General features: G+C 36.6%; 1 protein-coding gene across 5 annotated transcripts in view; it reads left to right on the top strand.

Moving 5' to 3' along the window:
• Positions 1–27,308, top strand: part of VTI1A (vesicle transport through interaction with t-SNAREs 1A) — a 283,570-nt gene that overhangs the window by 41,716 nt on the left and 214,546 nt on the right. For 3 of the 5 annotated variants that reach the window (XM_026117483.2, XM_026117480.2, XM_064514228.1), the window contains exons 4-5: positions 18,264–18,341; positions 24,723–24,743. In XM_026117483.2, coding sequence (XP_025973268.1) covers positions 18,264–18,341; positions 24,723–24,743 — 99 coding nt within the window. The remainder of the gene's footprint in view (positions 1–18,263; positions 18,342–24,722; positions 24,744–27,308) is intronic. The other 2 variants (XM_026117484.2, XM_026117481.2) reach the window with 1 other exon arrangement.

The raw sequence follows: 27,308 nt of genomic DNA on the forward strand, positions 1-27,308 counted from the left end.
CTTTTCAATTTATATGCCTACTGAAAGATAATGCAAATATTGGACTGTACTTTTATGCTGTATTGGTTATTCATAAATCTTCCAGCTGGGGATCAGGCTGTTACCATATGACCTTTGTTTTTTAAAAAAGTAAGCCCTTAAAATATTTGCAATAACCAGCTAGTGAACTATCTGGAAATGAAAAGTGTGTGTTGAAAGAGTTCCTTTAGAAATTTTTTAAATCTGTTTGCAGATGTTTGAACAGAAAGCCCTAATTTAAAAAATAGATACACACTTCTTAAACATTCTGCTTCTTCGTCTCATTTGTTTTCCATTAAATAAAATATTACAAAAGTTGAGAATCAATGCTAGTCGTTGTGATAGTAATTATTAGTATACTGTTCTTAGATATAAGTTGTTTGAAAGTGCTGTTGGAAGTGCGACTTTTTTTGTCTGAAATAATTTTAGTAGAATATTGAGTGTGACTGCTTAAGTCACACTGTTTAGTTCTCAATATTACTATGTAACTGCATAGACAACCTGATACTTTTGCATTAGCTCTTGTATAAATGGGGAACAGTGTTGACTGGGTTACTTGTAATTCAGTGGGGCTCAAATGCCTCCCTCAGGTTTGGTGGCTATGCTGCAGCAGATGCTGTAGAGGCAGAAAGATGTCCTCCCTGCCCAAAGAACTTAAGAGAAAATATCCGACCTTTACATTGGCTTTGCTAGTGAAGAATAAACCCACTTTGGTGATACCAGATTTTATACAAAAACACAGTTGCTTGACCTCTTTTAAAAAAAGTCAGTATTTTATTTTCCTCTGTTATCCTCCTAACAATATGATTTAAAAACTTTAAAACTGAAGTACTTGTTCTTTAGACTTCCAGCCCGTGCTTCTCTATTAATTGCTGCGTAGAATCAAAGAGCTTATTGACGCAGCCACATAGCTGGTGTTCATATGTTCCCTGCTCATTCAGCAGGAAAATATGACAGGAATGCTGTCACTGTACAGTGAGAAAAGTTTGGTATTTCCCCCAAATCGATAGCCTCATTAAAAAGAACTTTGGCAATTGAGATTTGGAGGAGTTTGTTTTTGTTAACTGCTATAAGGCCAGAAAAGTCACTTTCTCGCATACCCTGTTTAAAAAGTAATCAATCAGTCAAAACTCTTCCCATCTCCATCCTACCCTTGTTCACCGAAGTTTTTCCTGCTGTGCCAGTTTTCCAAAATTCAAGTTGAAAGCTGTATTTAGATTTTCTTTAGCTATGCTTTGCGCTCTGAATTCAACATAAGAGAGTCATATTCCCACAAATAAGATATATAAACTTCAGTTCTAGACAGAGCAGTGTTTTTCCCAGTACATAAGCAGAAGACAATAGCCACAAGGAGTAGGTATCTGTGTGCTTGTGTGATTTTATTACACTTCTATCAGTGTGGCTTATGTATTCTTCCACTACTTTTAATCTAAAGTCATATTAGGTTTTTGAAATTCATGTCTTGTTGGAAACCACACTGCTATTGATTGAATAGCAAAATAATCACCACAAGAACAATTATAAACCAACTTTATAACGACATTAAAAAAAAGAAATTCACCACCACATCTTAGTAATATCACAGGAAATAATGAAATCATCATTCAAAATTACATTTGTTTTGCTTATTTTCCTCTTCCCTTTACTAAGCAGGACTGGAACAAAATAGGTATATATCTGAGCAGGTGTGTTGCAGGCATTACATATGTTGCCTTTCATTTAATCTTTAAATGCATCGTTCCCTTTCTAGACTTGCTCACTGCTGTGGTCGTACAGAGATTTGATTTCTAATACAAGCAGGGGTGAAGGTTAGCCACATCTGTCCACTGTGTGTGGTGTTAGTTTCTGAAGATGTGTGTAGGACTTGGAGAACAAAGGGGAAGAGAGGGATAGTGGAGGTGACCATCTTGCATTTACAAGCTACTGTAAGGGGTGGAAAATGACCATCAAGATTCGTTTAGGTTAATATTAATGGTATACAATAAAATTAAGAGGGATTTTATTGTTGTTCTAGGGCTGAGGGTAAGATGGTGAGCGTCTGTAATTGCTATTGAACTCAAGGCTCAATGAAAGCTCTGTATATTTAAAAAAGTAAATTTGAAGGTGACATGGCTGTTCTATTCAAGATTTGTTTAGGTTAATATTAATGGTATACAATAAAATTAAGAGGGATTTTATTGTTGTTCTAGGGCTGAGGGTAAGATGCTGAGTGTCTGTAACTGCTATTGAACTCAAGGCTCAATGAAAGCTCTGTATATTTAAAAAAGTGAATTTGAAGGTGACATGGCTGTTCTATTTTTTTCTGAAAAGCCAGGTTGTCCCCATTTTTGGTACCATTAATTACTTTACTATGCTTTATATTTAAACCATTTATATGCAAATTATTTAATTAAGATAGAGGTTGAGCTGTGGGCCCTTAGTATTTCAGTACTTTCTTTTGTTCTGATTCCTCAAACTGAAACAATTCCAGCCAGTGAATGCATAGTCAGGATCTTCTTTCATACCCTATACCAGAGGAACGGCATGCTTTTCAGTGTTATCCTTTATAAACCTGAAAATACAAGTTGGAGTGCCTACTTCCTTACAGCACAACTTCTCATTCTGTGTAGCCGAAAATGAAGAAGGGAGGATCTTGGATTCTGTTGTGAAGGTTGAGGATGCTGTCTTGGTTTCGAATGGCTTAAAGTAATACCATCAAGCTTTTCTATACAGAAGATTCCCTTTTCCATGCCCTTGTCATCCATATCCTTACTGTGCTTTAAAAAAAGAAGGAAAAAAAAAGGCACTAACATTTTGATGTGGTTTAGATCCATTTTGTTTGGTGTGTATGCTGTGAGAAATCTCCATGCTAAAGAAGTGTTTTGTATGAGGTGACTCAACTGGAATTTATTTGGAAGTCTTGATATTTTGGAAGTTTTCACTGGAAGATGTTTCAGACACTGGAAAAGAAAAAAAGCTGATGAAGAGGCATAGAAAAAAGTAGTTGCAGATCTGTAGTTGCAGTCTGAGCATAGTGGAAGGAAAAAGAAAAGGTGATCTTGAACCCATAACCAAGGTGCATTGTGAGACGAGCACCATTTTTATCTTTAAAAAGGGCCTGCTATGTTGATCAGGGGGATTGTCTTTTGAGCTTGCAGAAGACGATACCAGATGCTTCTGCAGAAGGACCAGCCTTGCTGGAGCCACTTGCCTGTAAGCGGCCGTAGGTCAACCAGGCTATGTGTCATGTCACTCTTTTTGAAGGCTGAAGGATCTGTGAAACAGAGAGAGAACCACTGAAAGATGCTGAATGAAGATTACTACATTGCAGACATTGTCTGCTTGCTCTTACAATGACCAGCATTAAATATGGGGCAAGAGGCTCATGCAGATGATTTACAAAGGAGATTTATACACTGATTTCACATATTTTGTTTGGAAAATCTTTTCCTGTTGGCAAATATGCAGAAGTCAGATCATATGTTTGTATCTCTCTAGAGGTGTGGGGTTTTTTGTTATTTATCTTATTTATTTATTTAATTATCCTTGACCATGCTGAAATAGATTGGGGCCACGCTTTCTCCCCACTCCCCCAAAGAAAATAATGTTGCAAATGTCGCAGCACAGGTGTCAAACATTTAATTGCTTTAGTTACCATAATCAAACAATGGAAGTATCAGACATAGAGTTCAGAGTGATTTTTTGCAAGCAAACGAAGACATTTGCTCTGAAAAAGTTATCTTTTTAGTGTCTAGTATATTTACAGTTTTGGGTTATAATAGTAATAGAATCATTTTCACTTTATTGATTCTCTTGAAGATCTTAAAATGAGGGCAGGTGGGTGGTTTATGATAGTTTCTCACCCTATAGCTTTGTAATCACTATGTACATAATGTAAATGATGGAATGACCCAACACAAATTACCTTACTTAAAAATGAATGTCTGCTTTCAGTTTTACTTTTGTAGTATTAATCATTTTCTAAGAGTGTATTAGGCTTTTTCTGTAAATTGTGCTAGGAGGCGGCTTTCAGGTAGATAAAGATTATTTACTTTTTACTTGTCTTTGTGCCCTTTTTCTATCAGCTTAGTTACTAGTGATGTTTGTTGTTCAACAGGGTGGTGTTTTTTGGTATACCAGTTTACCTCTACTAATTCTCAATTTTGTAGTATGATTTTATGTTGTTTTTTCTGGCATCATAATTTCTAAGATAAGAAATTAGAATCATGAAGAAAAGGTTGCAGCTTCTTTCATCAGTCAGGGAAGAAGCTGGAATGTAAGTGAGCAAGCTCTTAACTGAGTTAAAAAAAGAAATAAAAACAAAAGAATATTGAAAACAGTGGGGGAAAAAAACTTATTTAGACAAATTTCATTCTAATTAGCTTGTAGATGAAAGTTTTTTTTTTTTTTAAGGACTGTAATCCATGAAAGAAAAATAACTCCTAGTTCAAATGCTAAGGTCTATATAGAGTACTACCAAGTTTCAGAGGGAAAGTGTTTTCAAGGTCTTTTCATGAATGGTGTGTTATGGAATGGGGTCACTCGAAAAGGAATAATTACAGAGTGATCAGAAGATTTCTTTGAAAAGATTGTGCTAGACCTTCTGTGTGGTTTGTGGAAGAACAGAAATCAGTTTTGCTCCTAGGGTGGGCTAACAAAATGTATCGTGTTTTTGCAGCTACTTCTATCTTTGCCCCAAAAGATGCATGCATCACCTCGGCAGTGCACTCAGCCTCTGCAAGGTCATTGCCTAGAAACCAGATCTTGGAGTTGTTAGAAGTACAACATACTGCTGCACCATTTGACCAATTGCAAGAGTTTAGTTTTGAACTCTAATGAGTCTTTGCTCATCTCCTGTCTTAGCATTGCCAGTTGTTAAAGAGGTACAATCAAAGAGGAATTTATTATTTACGTGCTCTTATAAACTTGTTTGTATTATTTTGTGCTATTGTATTTTATTTGTACTCAGCCTGTTGTCTTTGCTTCAGAGTGCAGAGTTGCTATAAAGAATTAATTTGAGGAATACTTTTTCACCCTTTGTATAGTGTTCATACTCAGGATCTGTGATCTACAGTAATTCTTATTCATTTGGAATATAGTAATTTGTTCCTGTCAGCACAGGGGCTGATTTGTTGTTTTAAATTGCTGACTTTTTGTTTTTGTTGGCATGCTCCCCAATACAAATTGAGTGTCTGACAAAAATCTATTTATATGACGGTTCAATCTAGATAGGTGCTCTCTGTTGGCTAACAGAACAATTTGGGGTCCCCAAGATAAAAGCTGACTGAATGCCAAGATTTTAGCAGAGCTTGTTTGTGCAGATAACAGAGGTAATCCATATTCCTCAGGTCTGTAAATCAAACAGACAAAGAAGAAATGTGTATGTACACCATTCTCTTTGAGATAATGGACTGGTAGTTTCTTCGTAATAACAATTGGAAATACCTAACCCCTGAGAACAATAGAAAACTGACACAAGGGATGCTCCTATATGAAATTAGAGAGATTAGAAGAGTCTTAGAAAAATATAGAATGCTTTCTGTCCTCCCTTAGCAGATAGCGCCTAAGTAAATTATTCTGTCAATCTGATTGGTGGCTCTTTTTGGCAATTTATGTTCTTCTGGGGTTTTGTCTGATTTAACCTAATTCAGATTATTATGGATCAACTTTTCAGTTCTATACAGTGGCGTAGGAAATCCAACCACTAGGCTTTGGCAGTGTTTTCCAGGCTGATACAGCTGCTTTATCATCCTTAGAGGCTGTCTTTGGAAATCTTGTCAGGGTCTTCATGGATGGACTGTACAGTTAGAATAAATGCGGCCTGTATTTAGGAAGACACATACTGGTTTCTAATAACCCCTGCAATGATTCTTCCAGGATAAAATAAGAAACTGAAATATCCTCTTTCTAGTGAGACTTATATCAATAACATGAAATCCAAACTAGGAGTCTTAGTGGTCTAGCAAGCACTTAAAAAAAAAAAAATCTTAAAGTGCAAGAGTCAGAAATTTCTGATTCTCTAGGTCCTTGCGATTGTGATAATTGCTTTTCACTATCAGAGGAGCGTATTCCCCAAGTCAGCCGCAGGCATCCACATAGCTGCTGCTTATGTGTGGAATCGCTTACGTTTTGGAGTTAAAGCTGAAGTGTCACTCTTCTGGTTTACTGCAGGACAAGTTTTTCGCAAATTGACAGCCAGACAACCCACGTGTCTGAGTCATGAAGATGACTTTCTGGTTACTGTGTGTTACTCCTGGGGTCCCTTTACGGGCAAGTTGTTTATACTTTGGTACCCGGACTTTCTTGTATATGAAATCAGTGTGTTTTTATGTGAAGAGTTTTTTGTAGACAAATCTGTTAGTTAATTCCATATCCATTTACTTACAAATATTTCCCAAAAGACCCTAATCCGTGCTCATTTCTCTCATTTCTATTGATCTACTGATCTGTTTGATTCCAATTCTGTGATCATGCCTTTTTTGTGCCACACAAAATCTAGATAATTTTATTAAATGAAAGCATAGCAGGTTTATAATACAGTCTGTTCAAGATCAGCTGGAACTATGTTTTTCATTTGTTCTTGATCTTTCAGAATGAAACACATCTTATATGTTGGATTCTTTCTTATTTTTTGTTGAACTTTCTCTCTCTCTTTTGGAGAAGGGTTTTAACAAATCCTTAAAAAAATACCTCCAATATGCAAACTGATGTTCAATAAATTTTTAGAATAAGAGTATGTTGATAGATTTTCATTATTCTGCTGCCAGTAAATGGCCTTTTGTGGTCAGAGTCAACAGGTCCTCTAATATCTTAGGTCATGAAATGTTATGCACGTGCCTGTTCAAAAAAAGTTTAATCTCTCATCTAGCAATCACCTAAACTTTTACATTGGGACCACTACTTCAGCTGTCTTTGAAATTTTTGTGATCCTGGTTGTAATGGCTGCCATTCTTCTATAGTACAGTGAAGCTGCTCATGGTAACAACGAGTGACGTAGTTCAGAGTCCGGTGGCGATGAAACCAGCATGGACTCTCTAAGGTGGCTGCTGTCGTTTATTGTGGGGCATTTGGTACTGCGTGAGAGTTGAGAGGAAGGCTAGAGGGAATCCAAACATCTGAGTAGAGGGAAGGCATCATTAAAATGTAAGGAAACAAGTAGCATGTAAGATGGAACAGCAAAAGGAGTGGTGGGAAAGGGAGCAGTATATGATGTTTCATCCCACTATGTGAGGAAAGAGGTAAATATGCTGAGAAAGCAGGTGATAAATTGGGCGAAGAAGATACAAACTGTGAAAGGTTTAGAGTGGAAGATTGGTGAATGATAAACGGGAGAGAATGACATGCACATCACATGAGAATTCAGTAGAAAGGGATCTTTTTGTGAGCTCATTTTTAGGTTGAAATTTCAACCTGAAATTATTACATAAATTGGGCCTGTCCCTGAAGGCTTAGCAATCAGAAGCCAGATACAAGTGTCACACTCTTGGATTTTTTTTTTTTCTTCCACTCTTTCCATTCTTTCTGTGTTGATTTTTTTGTGCCTGGTTCATGTCTTGGAGTTAGAAGTACTGTGTTTTCCATATGCTATCAAACTTTCATTCTCTTTGTATCAGATCATCTTTATTTGATGCTAACAGCTTTGTTATACCAGAAATTTCTGAACTGTGCCATGCAAGAACAGCTGGTGGGGTGGAGGGACAGATGTTTGGTCAAATGGTGCTGGGCCTTTCTTGCAGTTCAAAGGAACAGTGCAGATATGTAATATGACTATTGAGTGTAGTTCTGTGTGTGCTTTTTTTTTTAATCTAAGTAATTTGAGTGTTTGCTGTGGCTTATTAAGAGACTGGGAGAGGAAATGACATGTATGAGCATGAATTGGAAATTATGGTTCATAGTTTGTCTTCTTGTGAAGTTTAACCTATGAAGCTGTTTGAAAATCTCTGGATCAAATTCACATCGCTAATATGTGCCCCATGGAAGAGATGTTACAGTGTTCTGTGATATAAATTAATTTCTTTTGATATTTTAAGCATTACCTTCTTTCTTAGGAGTTTCACTTCAGTTCTGCCCAAATGAAAACCATGGTAACTTTTGCATTTAATCTTTGCCCTGCTACAGAGATCTGAACATCTTTCATGATTTTCATGTGCATGAGTGCTTGTCCATTGCTATTTAAATAAATAATTAAACAAAAGTATTATGTAAGCTGTAACCATCAAGGGTTTTTTTAGGTGTGAAGACCTAGATGTACTTCAAGCTCAGGAAGTCTCTAAACTGCTTATCATCAGAGACTGGAAGTATCTAGTAGAATGAGAGTCACTCTGCACCTGCTCTGCTCCCAAGATTTACTCTTGATATCCATTAATGGCCACTATAGGAGGCAGTATACATTCCAGACTAATTGGAGCTTCAACTGATACAGCAGTCTTTACATAGTCTTTATATGTGGGGTTGTCCTTACGATTCACATTGCACTGTCCTGACAGTGAAAGTCTTGGCAGCTATAAATAAGATCAATAGAAATGTGTGAACATTGTTGGAGACAGCATAAGAACAAGAACAAAACAGAAATGCTCACTGAGTTTTTTTTGAGTTTGGACATCAGTATGTACTGGGAAATGAGCTGCTGCCTCTGCCAGTGTTTCTCATTATTGCATTTGGTGTATGTTGGTCCAGTTGGAAGCAGAATCTATGATTATGCTACAGATAAGGGGAAGACATAGCAAGTTAGCTGAAGCCTGTCTGTCAGAAAGACGCTTTAAATACCAAAGGTTTTCTTTGAATATGCTGCCTTTCTGTTATAGTATGCCGAAAGGCTTAGGGCACACATTCTGAAGCATCAAACCCGGTAGGCAGGTTTTGGAGTGGGATTTTTTTGATACAGAGATATGTGTATTAATTTTTCATCCATTTTTTACCCTTTAAGAAAGGAATATTGATTATAAATATTTGGACTGAACTGGGGAAGACTGAGGGATTCAAATGAGGAGGCAGGATAAAAAGCAGGACTCTAGTTAGATAAATTATAGGTAGTGGATTAGTTATTGACTTTCATCTCAGATAGTGTAAAGCAAGAACTGCTAATCATCAGCTTGTGATAAAATTAGAAAATGCCATGCCCAAGCTTTGGGCTAGTATTTTATCATATTAGCTATTGATTTAACACAGCATGAAACAACTGGTTCTGTCCCAGTAGTGTATGGCTGTTGCTTGGTAGGGAGCATTGAAGGTACGAATTTACTCCTCCTTCAGTCTGCTGCAAACTTCAAAGCCTAATTGTGACCATTTAGCTACTAAAATGATTAAACTCAGGCAATTTTTCTCTTTTTCAAACAAGGCAGTGTGTCTGTGCATGAGCACACATGAACTAGGAAGAAGGAAAGGAAGCCCAGCTAAATAAAGTCAGTGCACAAATAATAAAGTCATAAAGCATGGAAATTAAGATCCAAAAAGCAATTTTGACTGGGCAATGTTACACAGAGAATATTTTTCATTTTAAGTTTTATTAATCACTAGTTCTAGCTAATGTGCTTATCGTCCAAAAATCTTGTGCTGAAATACAGAAAATGCACACCATGCAGGTATGTTCGTATGCAAGCCACCTTCATTAGGCTGTTTTTCTATTTATTTATTTATTTAAATATTCTCATCAAGCTTTATTTTATTTTATATTTACTGGCAAAGTCATAAATTGTTCGCTGCTGCTGTATTGGAACACTCTTTTCTGTATTTGTTACTATCAGTGTTCTTATAAGTTAACTGAAATTGTTCCATGTATTATTTCAGGAGTTAAAAATGTGTGGACTTGTATACAGATAGATATCTCTGAGAGACTGGATATGCTCAGTGAAAGAAGGGCAGTGTGTAAAAATACCATTTTACGCAATCAAAAGTATTTTCAGAAATGCCTGCTAAAGTTTCTCTATTCTAATATAGGTCCTATTAGAGTGGCACGATTTTAGGTGGGATAATTCAGCTGCCTTGGAAAACAGTTCCTTCATCTGCCTTGCCCTCATTCTAAGAGTCTTTTGGTAATATGAAATGAGATCTCTCATTATGATTTTCTTTTGTTTTTTATTCTTAGAGTTCACAGTGGACAAAATGTATACTTTATTAATAGAACTTAGCTCTGTAGCAAAATTGTGCTTTTAACTGAAAAGCCTTAAAGCCTAAAAAAATATTAGCTTTCCTAGGTTTTAACCTACTGTTAGGTATCCAGGGAGTGGGAGAGCTGAAAAGCTTGACTGCAACATTCAAGAATGGCAACTGCTTCAGCCCAAATGCAGTTTTTCATTGCAGTTGCCTGTCTCTGTGATACCTGGCTAGGAGAGCACAGGCACAGGCAGGTAAGGACAAAGAAGCAAATGGAGGAAGGAAGTAACACTGGGACACTTTTATTTGGGAAGAGAAGGAGCTGGTGGAACATACCAGCAGATGTCCTGTTGCTGTTAGCAATGGGAACCTAGGCTCCAGATGGAAATACTGACTGAAACAAAGGTATTTTAATGATGCTCTGTGTTTTGGTTGATCTGATGTCTTTCTCATCCTTTACCATGGCATGAGCTAATTAGTTATTTGCTTCCCTAAGGCTTTTATCTCCCTGTCTCACTGTCTTTGGGAATGCTCTGTTTAAAGGTTAGTCCTTGTAGTGTAAACATCTTCTGCTCCACTTGGATGAAAATGTCTCTATATTTTCATATTCCCCATTCACCTGTTTGTTGGGCCAAGACACTGGAGTTTGTTTTCAGTTGCCAAGATTTAGGAAACATTTATGTTAACTAGGAGCCTACCACATAGCATTAAGCTTTTGGAGCAGAAGACGATCTGAAGTATTTGATCTTGATACGTGGTTGCTACTTGTCCTTTAAAAAGCATTTGACTTCAGTCTAAAGTTATTCATATCTAGCAGCGTCTCCTGTAGAAGAGCAGCCTAGTAACATTAGTGAGTATCTTCAAAGGTCAGACATGTAGCTTTTTTTCTATTTGGTTTAGGAGTGAGAGTCTTTAGGATTTGATGAAGGATTGAATCTTCTTAAGTGGTCATACTGACATTCTTAAACACTTCTGCAGATCAGCATGAACGCGAGTTGAGGACCAGTTCATCTGTCAGCGATACTGGCTTAGTTTCAGCTGTTCCTGTTCTGCTTGCCACACTTTTTTGTTGCTGCCACAGCCTAGTGCCCCTAGTGCCTCCAAGTCTAAGTGTGGACCTATGCTACAAACAACAGCATTAATCCCATGTAGGCCCCCCCCCCCCCCACACACACACACCCAAGGCAAGTTGTGAATTACTTCAAAGCTATATCAGCATAGTATCTAGCTCCCTGTCTGGTCCCACAGGCACTTAGGAGTACAGAGTGGACCTGATGGCCTTTAGCAAAGAACAAGGTGAGAGCCCTTTTTAATATGGTTTTACTGCTGATATGCCTCTATTTTCAAACTGTTATCTGAATTGGGGTGGAGGGAAATTGCCCCCTTTCCAACCTTGTTCTTGTCTTTTTATCCAGGGTTGCTGGTTGAAATGACTGCAATAAATAAAGGTTCTGCAAGTTGCAAATTCTTTGTCAACAAATTAGGCAAATACATGCCAATGTGTGCTATATGTGTCAAGGTAAAGGCCACTCATATTACCCAACCATAGACACTTCATTTAACAAGCTAGGTTGTCTGGCTAGTCTTTGAACACCCACATGCTATTCACTTGGAAGCAAGAGGCTTTTCCGAAAGGTAGGTCTAAGGAGGAATGAACTCATGTGATCTCCTGTACTATTTAGAGGAGCCACCATGGACTGAATAAGGAAGTTGGTTAAGTTCGCCACCTAAATAGATGTGTAAAGGTAGGTCTTACAATGAAATCTGGTAGATTAGATAATGGTCATTTGAGAGTATCAATAGAAAGGAGTTGTACAAAATGCTGAAATTAGAATACTGAAAAGCGTATTATAGGAACAAACTAGCAGATGTAGGTAGTGGTAGATAGCAATTAGGTGCAAGCTGGCGGTGCAAAAGGCACATGTTGGCCTACAGAGAAGTTTCACTTACATTTGCAGTAATATTCAGACTCCCTTCATGCCTCAGCTAATGCCTAGCATATTTTGTTGAGATCATGGCACACAAATAAAAGTGCAGGACAAATGGCTATGTAGAACAGCCCAAAGCCAAAAGAACATTGGAGAAACTGATTTCTGATGAAAGAATAAAGTAATATATACACAGGGACCAAGATCTGGTAACAGGATGTGGTAATTCAAACACGCAAAAATACAAGTAGTGATAGCTTAAGTAACATTTAACAAAGGTACAGTCACTAGGCTACGGGGAATTATTCCTTGTTGCAGTTGGAGAGTGTTACTGAAGCCCAAGCAACGCCTATCTGAAGTTTTTCAGGCTTGCATTTGTAACTCCAGTATTTCATTATATAACTCTTCTGTAGACACCATCCCATTCAACTGGAAGTGATGGTAATGAGTTTTTGAGCATCCTCTAGAAAAGAAAAGAGGGGAAGGGCTTATCTAGTTTCAGACCTTTGAATTTTGTGGGGTTTTTTTTCCCTTTTCTAAGTTATTAACATTAAAAAGTAGAGCTCACCTAAATATTGGCTGGTTTTGTAAATAGAAATGTCTTTTCACAGTAGAAATCATCTTCCGTTACTCTTTAAATTCATGCAGAAACAACGAGCCACAATTCTCTCACAGGTCATCTGTTTTCTTCCCCAACTACAACACATACAATCTAGCAGGTTGTTTAGGCAACAGCCATACTGGTGACATACATGGTCCACTGGTCATGAGTTGCAGATAGTTTTGTTGGCAGAAGCTGCATTTTTACTGCCAACATAATGCAATGTGTCCTCATGGGGGTTAGCTTGACCTTCCTCCCTGCCCTCACACCCTAATGAAACTGAAAGTGTGTTTGATGGTGATTATTGAAAAGATTTATAGACCTGTGACTTCTGTTTAAAATGGGCGATAGTATCTCTGCATTAATTTCACATTAGCACTTATGGTTTGATTTCTCTCCGCTGTTGTAGGAAGCCAACAGCATTTGGAAGAGTGGCAGAGTACAAGTTTTAAGATAGGCATTTTCTCTCTCACAGTTGCCTACAACCTTTTTTGTGCACATGAGAGGAGAGAAGGCAAGCCTGGGAGTGGCTTATGCGTTGACGTTTGCCAGTGATGTGTGCCGTTGGATGGGATCTTTCAGACACTTTCATAGGTTTTGTGGAATAGTTTATTTCCCTTGGCCAGAACTGTGTCATCTGTAATTTTTAATTTTCACAGGGGAATGTTTGAAAGTCCAGTATTGTGTTGTGGTGTATATTAGCACTACGTAATCAGTTTCCTGCTTCTTAGCAACAAATAACAAAAACTAAGCTACCTGGTGCAGAGGAAACCACTTTGGAGTTGCAGTCTGAACCATCTTAATCTATTGTTCGCAGACCACCTTTACAGTGACATGTAAAAGTTTTGAAAATTGAAGTTTGAACACAATTTCCGTAACAATTTCTGTTATTTTATTTCTTGACAAAGTGTTGTTGTGTTGCTGTTTAAATAAAAGCTTTAAATAAAGGTGTTTAAGAAGGATCACATATTTTATTCTACATTTGTTAAACTGTATTTTTTTTTTGTTTTTGCTCAGCACAAAGTGCTTAAGTATATATGTATTCAGAAAGGTAGAAATGAAAGTCTAGATGCTGCAGTATTGAGCAATCCATTTGAAGAATGAGTCACTTTTTTTCCCAAGCTTTCACTGGAGCAATGGTAAAATTGACTACCCTGCAGAGAGCATTATTAAATAAAATAGAATTTCTTCCTACAAGTTATTTCTGGTTATGCTAATCTCAGATATTTATTTACATATAGAACAGGGCCAAACTCTGAAACAGATGCCTAAAATTTTTTTTAAGACCATTTATATGCGCTAGGAAATTCTAATGAGTTTTGTATGAAAACAAATGTTTGTGGATAAATAAGCTTTTTGTTTGTTTATACTTGTTTTATAAACAAAATCTGTTGAATTTGTCCTTAAAACACTGAGGCTGAAAAATGGGAAGGTTGGGATGAAAGGGTTAACTGTGGCATTTGTCTGAAATATATCTAGGTTTGGTTGTCTGTTCAGGGAATTGCTTAGCATTTAGGAGGAAAGCTATTCTTTGGTTCAGGTATAAAAATATGTGATACTTTACATCAATTATTTGGCTGATTGCTGCAAGTACCCTGGAATGAGGGGGCACTGGCTACTTCTGGCCTTCACTAATGGGAGCATTGCAGAATGTGGATGAGTAATTAAAGTATAGAATGCGGAAAATTAGGCCAAAATTGAATAGAAATGAATAGTATGCGTTCTGTTATACAGATGTTGGAAACAGATTATTTGGGATACCTCTTTCTATCTGCATCTTATTTGGTTACCATGTAAAAATCGGTCGTATACCATGCAGATTGTTTCTCTTCCCATTGCCTTTTCTGTTTTTATGTTATGATGTAGCTGTATAGGTAGTAATTTAGCAAAATATCCTGTCTGCCAGGTGTGGGAACTAGCTGATTGTATTGTAATACCAGATCATTACTTAATTCATATGCAACCTAGCCTAGCACATGGAAAGCATTATAAATCTATTTACAGTGTGGCTGGTCTGATGATAACATTGTATTAAATTCCCAGGTGAGGCAATTTAAGCAATTGCTTTGCCATGTGTAGGCCATGGAAATTAACTTCTCATATGCTTTAGTAATAGGCGAACTTCATTGTTATGCTCAGATTAGTAGTATAGCAGGATTCTTACAGTCTGGTTACATGTACCCTGCTTCACATGTAGAATCATACAGGGGGGTGGTACTGCAGATCACAGGTCTTAATTAGTTTAAGCTGAGTTAATTCATTTCAATTCTAATTTAGCTGTGCTTGCCCATGAACGCATTCAGTTCTATTGGGAAATGTTAAGGCTTGGGTCAAGTAGACAGATTGTTTAAAGCCAAATTGCCAGACAGAACTGAGCAAGTGTATCTGTTTGAACAGGGCTTTAAGAAAATCACCCAATCGGTATGCAAAAATCCTGTTCATAAACCAAGTGAGATCTGCCTGGAATCAGAAATTCTTCCTTGGCAGAAGGTCTGGGTACCGTAGTACATTTAAAGCAGCTCCTGAAACTTTCTCTGCCTCGAAGTTGTGGTGGAAAGTAGCTTAACCCTTTTGTGCATTTGTGTGTTCACGTGCGTACTACGTTTGAAAGCAAATGTCTATATATACTGAGTTAAAAACACTTGTGTACTTAGGACTTTTTGTGTACATATATGCAAGAAAAAACAAAATACAAGATAAACTTCCATATATGACAGACCTTTACAGACAAAAAACTGCATATAGAAGCTCTCAAACCTATACTGAGCTGCCCAGAAAATGCATTGGATTACAAACTCTGTAAAGCCTCTGTCTTTTCTAGAAACATACATATAAAGTACCAGTAGACAGTGGTAACTGACAACTAAGACTAAAAATGTTGACAATTTCTTGATTTGCCTGGTTAGCTTATGTATAGAAGTCATTAACTATTTATAAAATGCATTATGAATTGGGTTCCTTCAAACTGTAGCAGTGTGTGTGACATTTCCAGCTCAAACTATCATTCTTGCACTTGGCTAAAGTACATATTTATAAACAGCTGATAGTTATGAACTAAAAACAAATCTAAAAAAATTAATTGTTGAGTTCAGGTGAACTGTTTTGTTATCACTAATTTTGGTAGCTGCATTTGAAAGTATTAGCAATGTTACTTTAATAAAAATAAGAATAGTAATTGAAGATACGAATATATTGATATTTTGGACAAATCCTGAAAGAACAAACGAACATTTTAGTTCAAAGGCCTTTCCTTTTATATTATTGATTCATTTGGTGGTGAAACTGTGATCAAAAGTAGTATCAAATTATTTATTGATTATGGCAAAGAGTTACATCTAATTGTAGTCAAAGGGTTATTTCTTTTAATATAATTGCTGATTTTCAAATCATGACAGATCATTGCAATAAAAGAACAATGATACAAATATATTTATTAAGCTCAGTGGTGATGATATAAAGGATTATAAAGAGCCTTTAAAAATTGTATTGCTGTTAACATTTTTTTCTTTACCATGAAGAATATTCTTATTCTTTTTCTTGCATGCAGTCTCTTATGAATGAGAATATCAGCCAGTTAAATCTTTCAAGTAAATGATGTGTAACCAAGGACCATCTCAGTCTCTACATATAATTAGACCACTTGTTCACTGGAGAACAAACTCATGAAGCATTGTGTTCCCCATTTCAGTCTAATAATGACAAATATGTTTAACACTACCAAAATCAATGCGACTGAGTCGTGTTGTGAAATGGAGAGAGACTGTACAGTTGAACTACTGGACCTCAAAAGGGGAGATTGGCTCTTAATTGAAAAAAAAAAGATTAGATGTTTATTGGCATATATTTGTAATTTCTTCCCTTGCTTGATGTTTATCAAATAAAAATAGGAAAATAATATAATTGAGCAATCTATACCAATTTGTTGGCTTTTTGGTGAAAAAAGAGAAAAACAAAACCTATCTCCATATGATATTCTTGCATACTGTGGAGTGTTTTAGTCCCCCATAGTGATGAAATGAATAATTTAAGCAGGCAGCTCTGATACCACAGCCTGTTTAAAGGTTCTCATTTCCTTTAATGCTGTAGACTACTTTTGCTTGGTTAGTATGAAACTGTGACAGCTGAGATCTCCAAAAGATTTGGCACAATTCAGCTCTTGTAGTAGGTCCATGGTATGCTTTGTCCTTGCTACGTACATCTGTAGCTGTAGTATATAATCTAGTACTGAACACTAGCAACTGAATCGCACATTGGTAAGCATTGTAACAATGATGATGGTAATAAAGGGCATACTTGAATTACAGAGGATAAAAAGCTGAATTGTGTTGCTCTGAGATGAGCAGTACCAGGCTAACTCAACTGCTAGTTTTCTAGTGGAAGTGGTGACCTACTTTCAAACCTGTTCATCACAAAGGTAATGAATTTCCCTGTGCTCAGTGTAATTTCCAGTGAGCTGTTTTCTGTGTCCCAGTCCCAAACACATTTTTTGGCATGATCGTCTGCTTAGGGAAGGTTTGAGGAAGGATTTGTTTTTGCTGAGTTCCCGCTACTGGTTACTCCCACAGAGCTGTGAGGGCAGCTCCAGTCAGTCAAGAAAGGCCTTACTCCTGGTACTTGCTACTCAAGTATTTCTTCCTCTTACGAAGAGTAAAACTGATCGTAACCACACTCAAATAAAAACTTTAAACAATAATGTTAAAAATCCTTTCTCTCTTTTAATGGTGAACGTAGAATAGTTACCTGGCTAAGAACCTGTTATTTGGCCAACACAGAAACTGCAAGCTGAACTACTGCCTGTTTATGGACTTCCCTGTTGTTCTACTGAACACTGTGCTACCTGGGTAATCTTCAGTCGCTTCCTTTACGTTATTCAGCACTTGATGTAACTTAGAATCAGTACGATGAACAGCTCCGAGAAAATCTGGAGCTCATAAACTATGAATAATGACTGTCTCATAAGAATCTAATGTGTGACTGTCTTTCTCAATTTTGTGGTGTTTCTCCGAACTGCCGTAAATTGATGTTTCACTATACTGTTGTTCTCTCCCCTTTCTTTTCCACTTCAATTTCTGGTCCTTTCCCTATAGGCCTTTATAGCCTTAACAGCAAAGGAAAGACTTGTTTATTTTATATGTATGTAATTTTAAGTTTTGTCAAATGTGTGTTTTTCAAAGTCATCTTTTTGATATGGGAAAAGCTCAGTCTTCCTTTCCTATTTAATGGCATTACTGCAGTGCTGGTCTGAGTTCTCAGCCCAGCTAGCAGGTGTTCTTCAGCTGAATGCATTTGTCCCACACATGCATTTCTTCAGTGCTTCTGGTGTTAGTGGATATCGCCTGTTAAGGTTACCTACTTATCAGACCAGAGATCACATATTATGTATCTTGAGCTTTACTAAGGCTACTTTCATTGATGAAACGTTGAGGATGTGACTGTCTTAGAAATCACACCAAACATACTAAGGTTTTGCCATGATGATTTATCAAAATATGGCAGCTGCAGAACTTTTTAATAACTTTTGCTTGCAGATTTTTTTTTATCAAATAGGTATCCATTAGGGGGCTCTCGAGGTTTAAGATGATCAGCCTTGATACCAATGGCTTCGGAGCTTTACTTCCTAACCCTTTCTTCTTTTTGTTTTATAGAAAAGGTCACGGATCGCCTACAGTGATGAGGTGCGGAATGAGCTCCTAGGGGATGACGGGAATTCCTCAGAGAACCAGGTAGGATGCTAATCAAGAAGCCCTAGTGGGTGGCTGGAGGGTGAAGGAGGTCACTGGCACACTGGGCTTCTCAAGCTGCTCCTTAACAGCATTAGCAACAACTCATGTGGAAGTGATACTGTTTAATGCAAAGCTGGGGTCTTAATCAACTTCAAAATGTTTCTTGGAGATCTTACATTTAACCCTTTAATTTGTGATCACTGTCTGCTATCTTAAAAAAAATCTTTTCTTCTCTTTTCTTTATTATTTAGTACTTAAGAAATAACTTGAAACGCGCTGTTTGCCGACAAAGCCAAGGTCTTCACCTCAAACACATGTAAAAGGAATAAAAAAGTACATAATGCAGCTTTGATAATAATGCAGTATAATTAAATCAACACTGGCAGGCAAAACAAATGAAAGTGCACTCTTAGAATTAGGCAGTACCCCACTCAGTTTCCTTGTGTGATTCCTTCCCTAAACAGATTTTCTCCCCTTGTACCAAAAACACAAGTTGTACTAATAAAAGTTAGCTTTCATAACGCATGTTGTACTAGAGTGTACAGTGCTATCCACCTCTCTTAATGAAGGAAAACCTGGTAATCCTAAAGCTTCTTCAAAATGTATACCCATATTGTTGTTCTGGACGTTACCGTGAGGATCCAACTAGACTACTGAAAATTATAAAGAGAACATTGTATTTAGGGGACTTTGACCAACCTGTTAATATTTCTTTTGGTGCTGAAACTTGTTTGACAAGCCCTGAAAATAGTTTTCTGGAGGTCTTTTTGTTTGTTTGTTTTTATCTTGAAAAGAATTTTTTCATCTCAGCTGTAATCCAAGTTACGGGTTTTAAGTTAGAAGTTTGTTGAAAGTTTTCTTAAATATGAGACTTTCTCTTCTGGAGAGATAGAATTTAAATTATTTTGGTAGCATAATTGAAGCTTGATAAATGTTTATTTGATAAATGCAATATTAAACATGGGAACAGAATGGAGTCATATTCTGAAATTTTTAATATCTTCTACCTTCAGTGTAAGTTTCACAAAGGATAGAAAAAAGTAAGACTTCAAGACTTATCCCAGTACAATTAATTTTAAAACAAAGACCCCTTAAGCCCTAATCTTATACAGCATTTTAAATGTGCTGTATGATTAAGTTTTAAATCCTGTAATAGACTTTAATGCATATATTAATGAAATTATGTGCAGGATACAATTTATCTGTAAATGTAAGACATTTGTGTATAACAGCGCTAATGTCCATGCAAAGAAGTAGATATAAAAGATAGTGATCATCATATTTATATATTATAGCAAGGGTTTTTGTAAAATTTGAATAGAAGGAAGAGTTTTTGTATCCTCAAATATTTTATTTATGGAAAGGATAATTTTAAGGAAAAGACTTTCACAGTTTGCATGTCACGAACATAAACTCAGTCCTGTAAAAGTGTTAAGAGTTTTGTTTCACTTCTTTTAAGATGCTGCTATTTTTACATTTCAAGAAAAATGTGTGTGATTTCAGACATAAAAGGGCAATTGTGATAAGAAGCTTTACTTAGAATATATTATGTGTAAGGATGAGATAAAATATTTTATTTTCACTTTTTAAGGAATGGCTAAATAACTGGTTCACATGTGCAGCTTTTGAGAGTTATGATCTCTTTTCTGTACTTGATGGAAGAACCACGGTATCATCTCAAGAAACCAAATGATACTTTCAGTCATTTGTTAACATTAATTTTTTTTCTTTCAAATGACCACTTCTTAAATGGAACAAAACTCAGGGGAGTTTTACGTCTTTTAGGAAATCAAAATCCTTTTTTATAACCCATATTGATATTCTTACACCTATACCTTTGGATATTCTGAACTACTTTTTCTTCCCTGAAAAATGTTATGGAATATCACCATAAAGGAGATGTCCAATTTCTCTCAAATATGTGAAGGCCAGTACTTAAAAAAAAGTTATGTATTATGTTGTTCCAGTAATCAACCTCTCAATCTTTTTCTTATGAAATATCATAGTATGATACAATATGATTTGTATTTGTACTTATCTTCTACACATGTCCTTATGGATACAAGCAGTCACTTCACAACCTTCAGTCTGAAGTTGAGCTTACCAGTGGGTGCAACTATCAGGTTGTAAGTTTGGGTATCAAGTATCAAGTGTAAGGTTTGGGTACTTACTCAAACAATGAGCATATTATCTCTATCTGTTTAACCTGGTAACCCGGGGGCTACCATGCTTTTACTACTACACATTTTTATATCAATAGAAAACTCGGACCGGACAAAGAAAGTATGATGAAGTATTACTTGTAGCCCTCTAAAATGTTGGAAGATGTTTCCGATGCTTGCTTTAATTTTGTTTGAGGGGAATAAATATAGATAGATGGACGGACCCTCACCCAACTCTTACAGGACTTCTACTTTTCAATCAGTTTGGGCTAGGTTAAATTAGTTAAATCAAAAGATAATTCTTTTCTGAGTCAGTCTCCAACTTTGAGGGGGAGAGAGGGCAGGAGAGGTTCCTCTTGTGATGAAGGAATCAGTTCCCAGCTAAGAATTGCTCCTATAGCAAACCAGAAAGATTTGTAAAATCTATCAATAGAAATGTTAAATACCTGGTTAGACTTGGGAGTTAATCAAGGGAAACAGAGGTAAGAATTGTACAAACATAGATGTTTTAGGTATGGTCTTTGTCATCATGATAAACATTTTTGTAACTTTTTTTGTGGAGGGAGAAGACAAATCAAACTTAATATACTGGCCAGTATGAATATATTGAGAACCTTGTAATAAATGGTTCACTATGTGAAAAATAAACAGTTTGTGTCTTTTGTTGATTCAGCTTCTAACTTTTTTTTTAATTGAGTTTCAAAAGTACAATTACAGCAAAATACACAAATAAGTTAAAAGCTGTACTGAATACAGTAGAAGTCATAGCAATGTTTCCATTTGCTCTCTCAAGAGGAAAGATTTAAGAACAAGTAGCAGAGCGAAGAATTAGCAAATTATGCTTATTGGTCTTTCCTCTCCTCCCCCCCCACATGCCTCCTATGAGTAGGTATTATCATGTTTAGATGGTGTCTTAGAGTAGAGTTGCCTTTCTCTTAGAGTTGCCTTATAGTGCTTGTACCCACATCTAACTAATTTTAACAGATAAAATATACAGAAACTTCTGGTGTTGTCCAAAACATACAATTCCCCTAGTCAAAAATTCTTTTAAAACAAATACATTTCTGTTTAATAAGGTAGTGATATAATGCTCTGAATGCATGTAGGATTTAATAAAGTAATACATGGATTTCATCTCACTTTAAACCTGGTGAGTGTAGGCAGATGAGGCACCTTGGAGGCTCAGGATCATTCCTCCTCCCATTTAGAAACAAATGAAAAAAAAACCCCACAACCCCAAACCCAAAAGCCTACTCTGTATTTTGGGTGGTGGTTTGTTTTTCAGGAGTTTTGTCCTAAACAGGTTCTGTTACTTTCAAGTCTTATTTCTCTTTCATCGGTGTTTATCAAATCCCTTGAAAGTTTTGAGCTTTTCAGTGCAATGATACACTACTTGAAGTTGTAGCTTCACATAAATTATACAGTTATTTTTTGTGGGGATTCATATCTTTTAGAAAGTATGCGTAGGGTTAAACCAGAAGTCCTTCTTCTCTACCAAAATAGTGTCAGGTATGTACAGTATTAGCCGCTTTCTTGAAATATTCAATACTGTTCCTTTCTCTTCCTCAACTACGTTGATTAACATGTTTAACTAAATTCACACTAGAAGCTTAAATTGTGTGTCCGCACACACACATCGTATATGTGATTTGTGGTGAACAAATATTTTGTGGCTACTTAATTTCTGACTACAAAGTTCCGATAATATTAGATTTGGGCTTGCTGTGCATAAAGTATGTCAAACTTCAGCTCCAGACCGGGGGGTGAAGTTGGTCAATTTAATTCCCCAAGATCTAAAGAAGGTCGGTATCATTTCATATAGCCCTGGCAGAGCAGATCATTACCAGACACAAATCTGTTCGTTACATGCCGAGGGTTTATAGCAAAATAAATAGACTGTCATCATAAGTTCAGAAAATTGTGTGTTCGACCCACGATAATGTGTAAAGGGCGTTTAATAGAGTTCAGCATTTATTCGTTATCTATATGCGGACAGAGACGGCAGTGGCGTTATCAGCTTTTTTTAAAAAAAAAAAATTCGGCAGTTTTGTGCGTCACATGACATGCCTCACAGACACACACACACGCACACGCGCGCACACACACACACACACTCGCTCGCGCTCTGCGGCGCAGTTTTGATTTTAGTCACAGCAGAAGGCTTAGCCACAAGAGATTCCGCTGGTTCAAACCAGCGTAAACCAGATTTTTTTTTTAGCCTACAAAGGAACAGATTACCTCTTGTATCGAATTCTGTATTGAAAAAAAAAATCTTTGTTTCAAAAATATGCTGATTATCATATCCTAAAATGGTGGCTGCACACAGCTTAATTCTGTTTACAGTTGAGTGGTGAGCATGATAAAAATACCAGGAAATATTTAAAAATAGAAAAGTAAAGGTAATGCATTTTCATCAAGAGCATTGTTAAATGGGGGAAAAATACATCTTTTGTTAATTTGAATGAATATCTTTCAGCCAACGTTAAAAAAAAAACAACAAAAAACCTTTCCCATTACTTAGCTTAGCTGCAAATCCTATACAGAGCTTAAATTCAGCCATGCAGCACAAACAAGATAGAACATTTTTGTTTGGGACCTATTGAAAAAACAAATGTGCAGCATTTTAAAACTCTCATTGAGTATAGCAGGGTGGCATGCCCAAAAGGACTCTATTGCAGGAGAGTAGTTTTAAACTTTGGCCCTTTAAGTATGATAGTCAACTGAAGAATGGTGGCCTCGCAAAGAAAAGATAGCTGTGTGATCGACTCCCCGATCATCTCTTTCGAAAGAGCCTTAATGTTTGCCTTTTGGGGAAGGAAGGAGGGGGGACAGGGAAGATCTGGAGAAAGAGTCCAGTTTGTGATAGGCCACGTACTTGAATTTATGAACTGCTTTGGTGGACAGTGTGGTTTTCTTTTTACCGAATTCTAGCAAAGCTCCTTTATCTTAGGTACCGCAGGGCTGTTCCAGCTGGCGCTGGCGTGCTAGTAGCCCTCCGAGTGACGTGGAGTTAGATTCCCACTGTCGGGTTTGGCCAGGGGTGAGGCGTGTGCTCGGTTTTAGCCCGGCCTGTGAAACAATGGGGACTAATGGAAGCTCTTTTGTTTCCTGCCACGCTGGAGAGACTTCAGCAGTAAACACTCCCAGCTCATATACATGGTGAAAATTAGTGCTGTAAAACTGTAGGTGAAGTATCAGCATAAACTGAGATAATGATGTAGCTGTTGTAATTCTGAATTCAGCTGGAATTGGTGAGAGAACTGTAATATTTTTGTGAAGAGGCGCTCCCATGCAGACGTGCGTTGTAATTGTAGTTCTTGTTCCAGTACAAATAATTGATCTGTCTCTACAAATGGAGAGGATACCGCAGCATAGCTTGATATTCAGACTGGGTTTTATTACATTTTATAGTAAAGTTGCCAGAGTAGTATTATTAATTGTGTTAGATTTACAGGCATATGTTTAAGTAAAATTACATGTACGCGCACACACACACAGACAGAGTATAGTGGTCTGGGATTAAGAACCTGCAATGAGCCTTTTCTGAGGGCAGTCGTGTTTCATGTTGGTCCCTATTCCTTTGTCTGTTATTAAATATGCTATGCAATAAATCAAAATTCTGAGCCATTCAACTAAGCTGCTTCATTTTAACTGAAAAAAGGTTGCTATATCAGGTTCAATCATAAAAATAGATAGTATACTTACGTTACAGCTAAGTTATATAAAAATTGGTATACTGATGACATGCTATAAAGATGCAGTCCTCTGTTAGTAAGTTAGATCTGCTAGTAAAATGAGAAATCAGTTGTCACAACTAAAATATACAGAAAACATTCTGAAAACTTGTATATACAAAACCACTTCAGCTGTACAATCTTCGGAGAGAGGAATAGTAAACTTGTTTTTTTCTTTATAATATAGACTTCTATGAAGTCATTCCCCTTTATTTCATGATGGTGTCTTAGATGTAGTTTAAAAGAGAATTTCACACTATTCTCTTTGTTTAATGTGACAGTGTGAGAAAGTGATCTTTATTCGTTCAAAAAACTCTGCATGTAGTCTATGTTTAGGTTCTTTTAATGTGTTTGTCTGTGATTTTTAAATGCTAAACATGTAAACAGATAAATTGTCAATGTTAATTCTGTATCCTGTCACACAACTGATCTTTCTTTCCTGCCATTTCTTTCCTTTTTATCTTTTTTGTGCGTTCATGTTGCAGTTGATAAAATTACGTGAAGAGGTGAGTACTTTCTTGCTTTTTGTTGTCTAGCTTTCCCTTTAAAGCTGAGTTTCTAAATCTGAAGTAGATCTTTTTGTTCATTGTTGCAGGGAAATCTACACAAAGCAAAAATATTGATTACATTGCTTTAAAATATTCACTGTTGTGCCTCTTTTTTCCTAATAATTGTATACTTACATGGGAATCTCTAGATCAAACCTTGGAAATTAACATTCTTTGATAGTGGATTTTTTTTTAAAGGCACTAGAAAAAGAAGGAAAAAAACCCCCTATTATTTGATCTCTACTAGAATACCATGATCAAATCAGGTACAGTAATAATCTTGTTTGCATCACAAAATCTTTGATAGGGTAGCTACATTTGTACACTGGTATAGAAAGTGAAAGCATTGCTTTGGTAAAAAAAAACTGTGCTGGAACACTATAGAAATTACACAGTATTTCACAGTATTTTGAGTTGGGTGTGAGCTATTGAAATAGCTGATGTATTATTTTGGATATTGTATACCCGCTGAAAATACACATAGACCTATGCACACATTATCAATATTTATTATTTATTTGTGCATGCTGTAGATCTGTAGGTGTAACACTAGAGATCAGTATTCCAGAACACCTTTCTTTCAGTTAGGAAATGATTCATAAATATTTAGAGGAAGAAGTCTGTTTTAATGGTCAGTTCCTCAAATGTTTCAGTATATTTTCTGAAGTTAATATCCTCCGTTACTTACTGCTGTAGCAAAGCAGGTGTTTGAACTGCTTTTTTATTATTTCCCTATAGCCACCAGAAATAAGGTCTCAGTAAAGTCAACATTATTATAGGTCAAATTTCTGAAGGGTTCTGTATGGAGAGTTTCAGCTAGTGAAGTATTTAAACAAACATATTTAGAAGCATGAATATTTTAACATGGCATATTTGTCTGGCATCTTCTGATTGAAATATGTATGCCCAGACATATTGGTAATGAGTACAGAGCTCTGGAGAAGTGGATTTGTAAGTTTTAGGAATGGTGATGACAAAGAATTAGGAAGAACTGGATAAAGGGCAATTATAGGGAATTCTTAAAAACACTAAGATGTTTTTGATGTAAAGTGTCTTTCACCAGTTTCCTGAATGTTTTATTTTTTCCTCCTCTTTCTAGTCTGGAGTGGACCTGCTTATTGATATTTTGGAGCTGCAGAATAAAACAGTTAAAAGTTAAATAAAATAAACTTGTAACCTCATGAAAGCCCTCCCACTATTGCTGAGGTCCCCTCCATAATATTTTCATAGTCTCAGTATTTAAGCAGAAGACAATATTATTGCAAAGGGTTATGCAGCCTGATTTCTGAGATTACTTTCAGAAGAACAGGGTTCTTTTGCTCATCCCTTCAATACCTGCATATCTGCTCCTGTGCTCATGTAGAAGAAGGTAGTGGGATCATTTTTGCTTGCAAACAGTGACTGTGATTTTATAAACATAAGCATGCCTAATTTCTAAATTATTCTGAAAATCAGATTGAATATAATGAACAAAGCTGCCACTTAACTACACTTTTCTTTTTGAAATAGCTATACAGACAAATAGGAAAATTCAGAATGTTGCTGCCAAGGGCTGTGACTTGGGAGCTGTACTGAACTCATCTGTCAAATCTTTTGGAGCTTATAAATCCTCTCTATCATCTACCTGAAATTTTGACATTGATAATAATTTTCTTGATTTTGCCTTTCCTTTTTAGTGTCTTAAGTTGCTTTCCTCATTCTGCATGCTGTGAGAGCCAGTAGCAAATAGAGCTAAATAGATTCATCATTTTTTCTAGATCAAAATTGAAAAGGGAAAGAGAGAGAAATAATTTAGAAAACAATTGTTAATGTTCTCTGTACTTAGGTGCCCACTGCATCCTATATAGATTGTAATCATGATGATGTTTTTATGCTGAGTGCAAAATGCGCATTAAAGTTTAAATGAAGGATAGTACAGTGACTCAGGCATAATTCTTAACTTGTCACATAGTGAAACATCAAGGCATCCCCAATTATAGTTCTCCTAAGGAGGTATGAGCTGATCTTAAAAGAAATTGTGGTTTGCCATACTGTTTGTTAATAAAACCTACACTTCCTTTCATTACCGGCTCTATTCTCACACACGTGCAGTACACACAATTCTGGGGAGGCTGTGTCGCTCTGTCTTTTTAGTTTCTGAGATCTCAGTTTGAATCCAGCCCACATGGAATGACTAAATCTCTAGTGATAGCATGCCACTTTGCAAAACTTGCTTCTATAACTCTGGATAGAGGCTGTTTCTGAAGCTACAAGATGCACTGAATCACCTTGCTAACCACCTCACAAAGAGTAGGGGATGCCGTGGGAGAAGGGTTTGGGGAGGGGTGGGAAGCAGTTGAAAGCATCAGCTGCTACTGTAGTGCATTGATTTCATGACCAAAGGACAGTGTGCATCCAAAGCCAAACAGTGTAAATAACACCATCACTTATAACAGAAATTAGGTTTCATTATAGAATGGCTTGGGTGGAAAGGTTCTGAAATCAGGTAAGAAACAGCTTTGAGTTAACGTTAGCACCGAATTC

This window comes from Dromaius novaehollandiae, chromosome 6, assembly GCF_036370855.1.
Source record: "Dromaius novaehollandiae isolate bDroNov1 chromosome 6, bDroNov1.hap1, whole genome shotgun sequence".
In the NCBI taxonomy this organism is placed as follows: Eukaryota; Metazoa; Chordata; class Aves; order Casuariiformes; family Dromaiidae; genus Dromaius; species Dromaius novaehollandiae.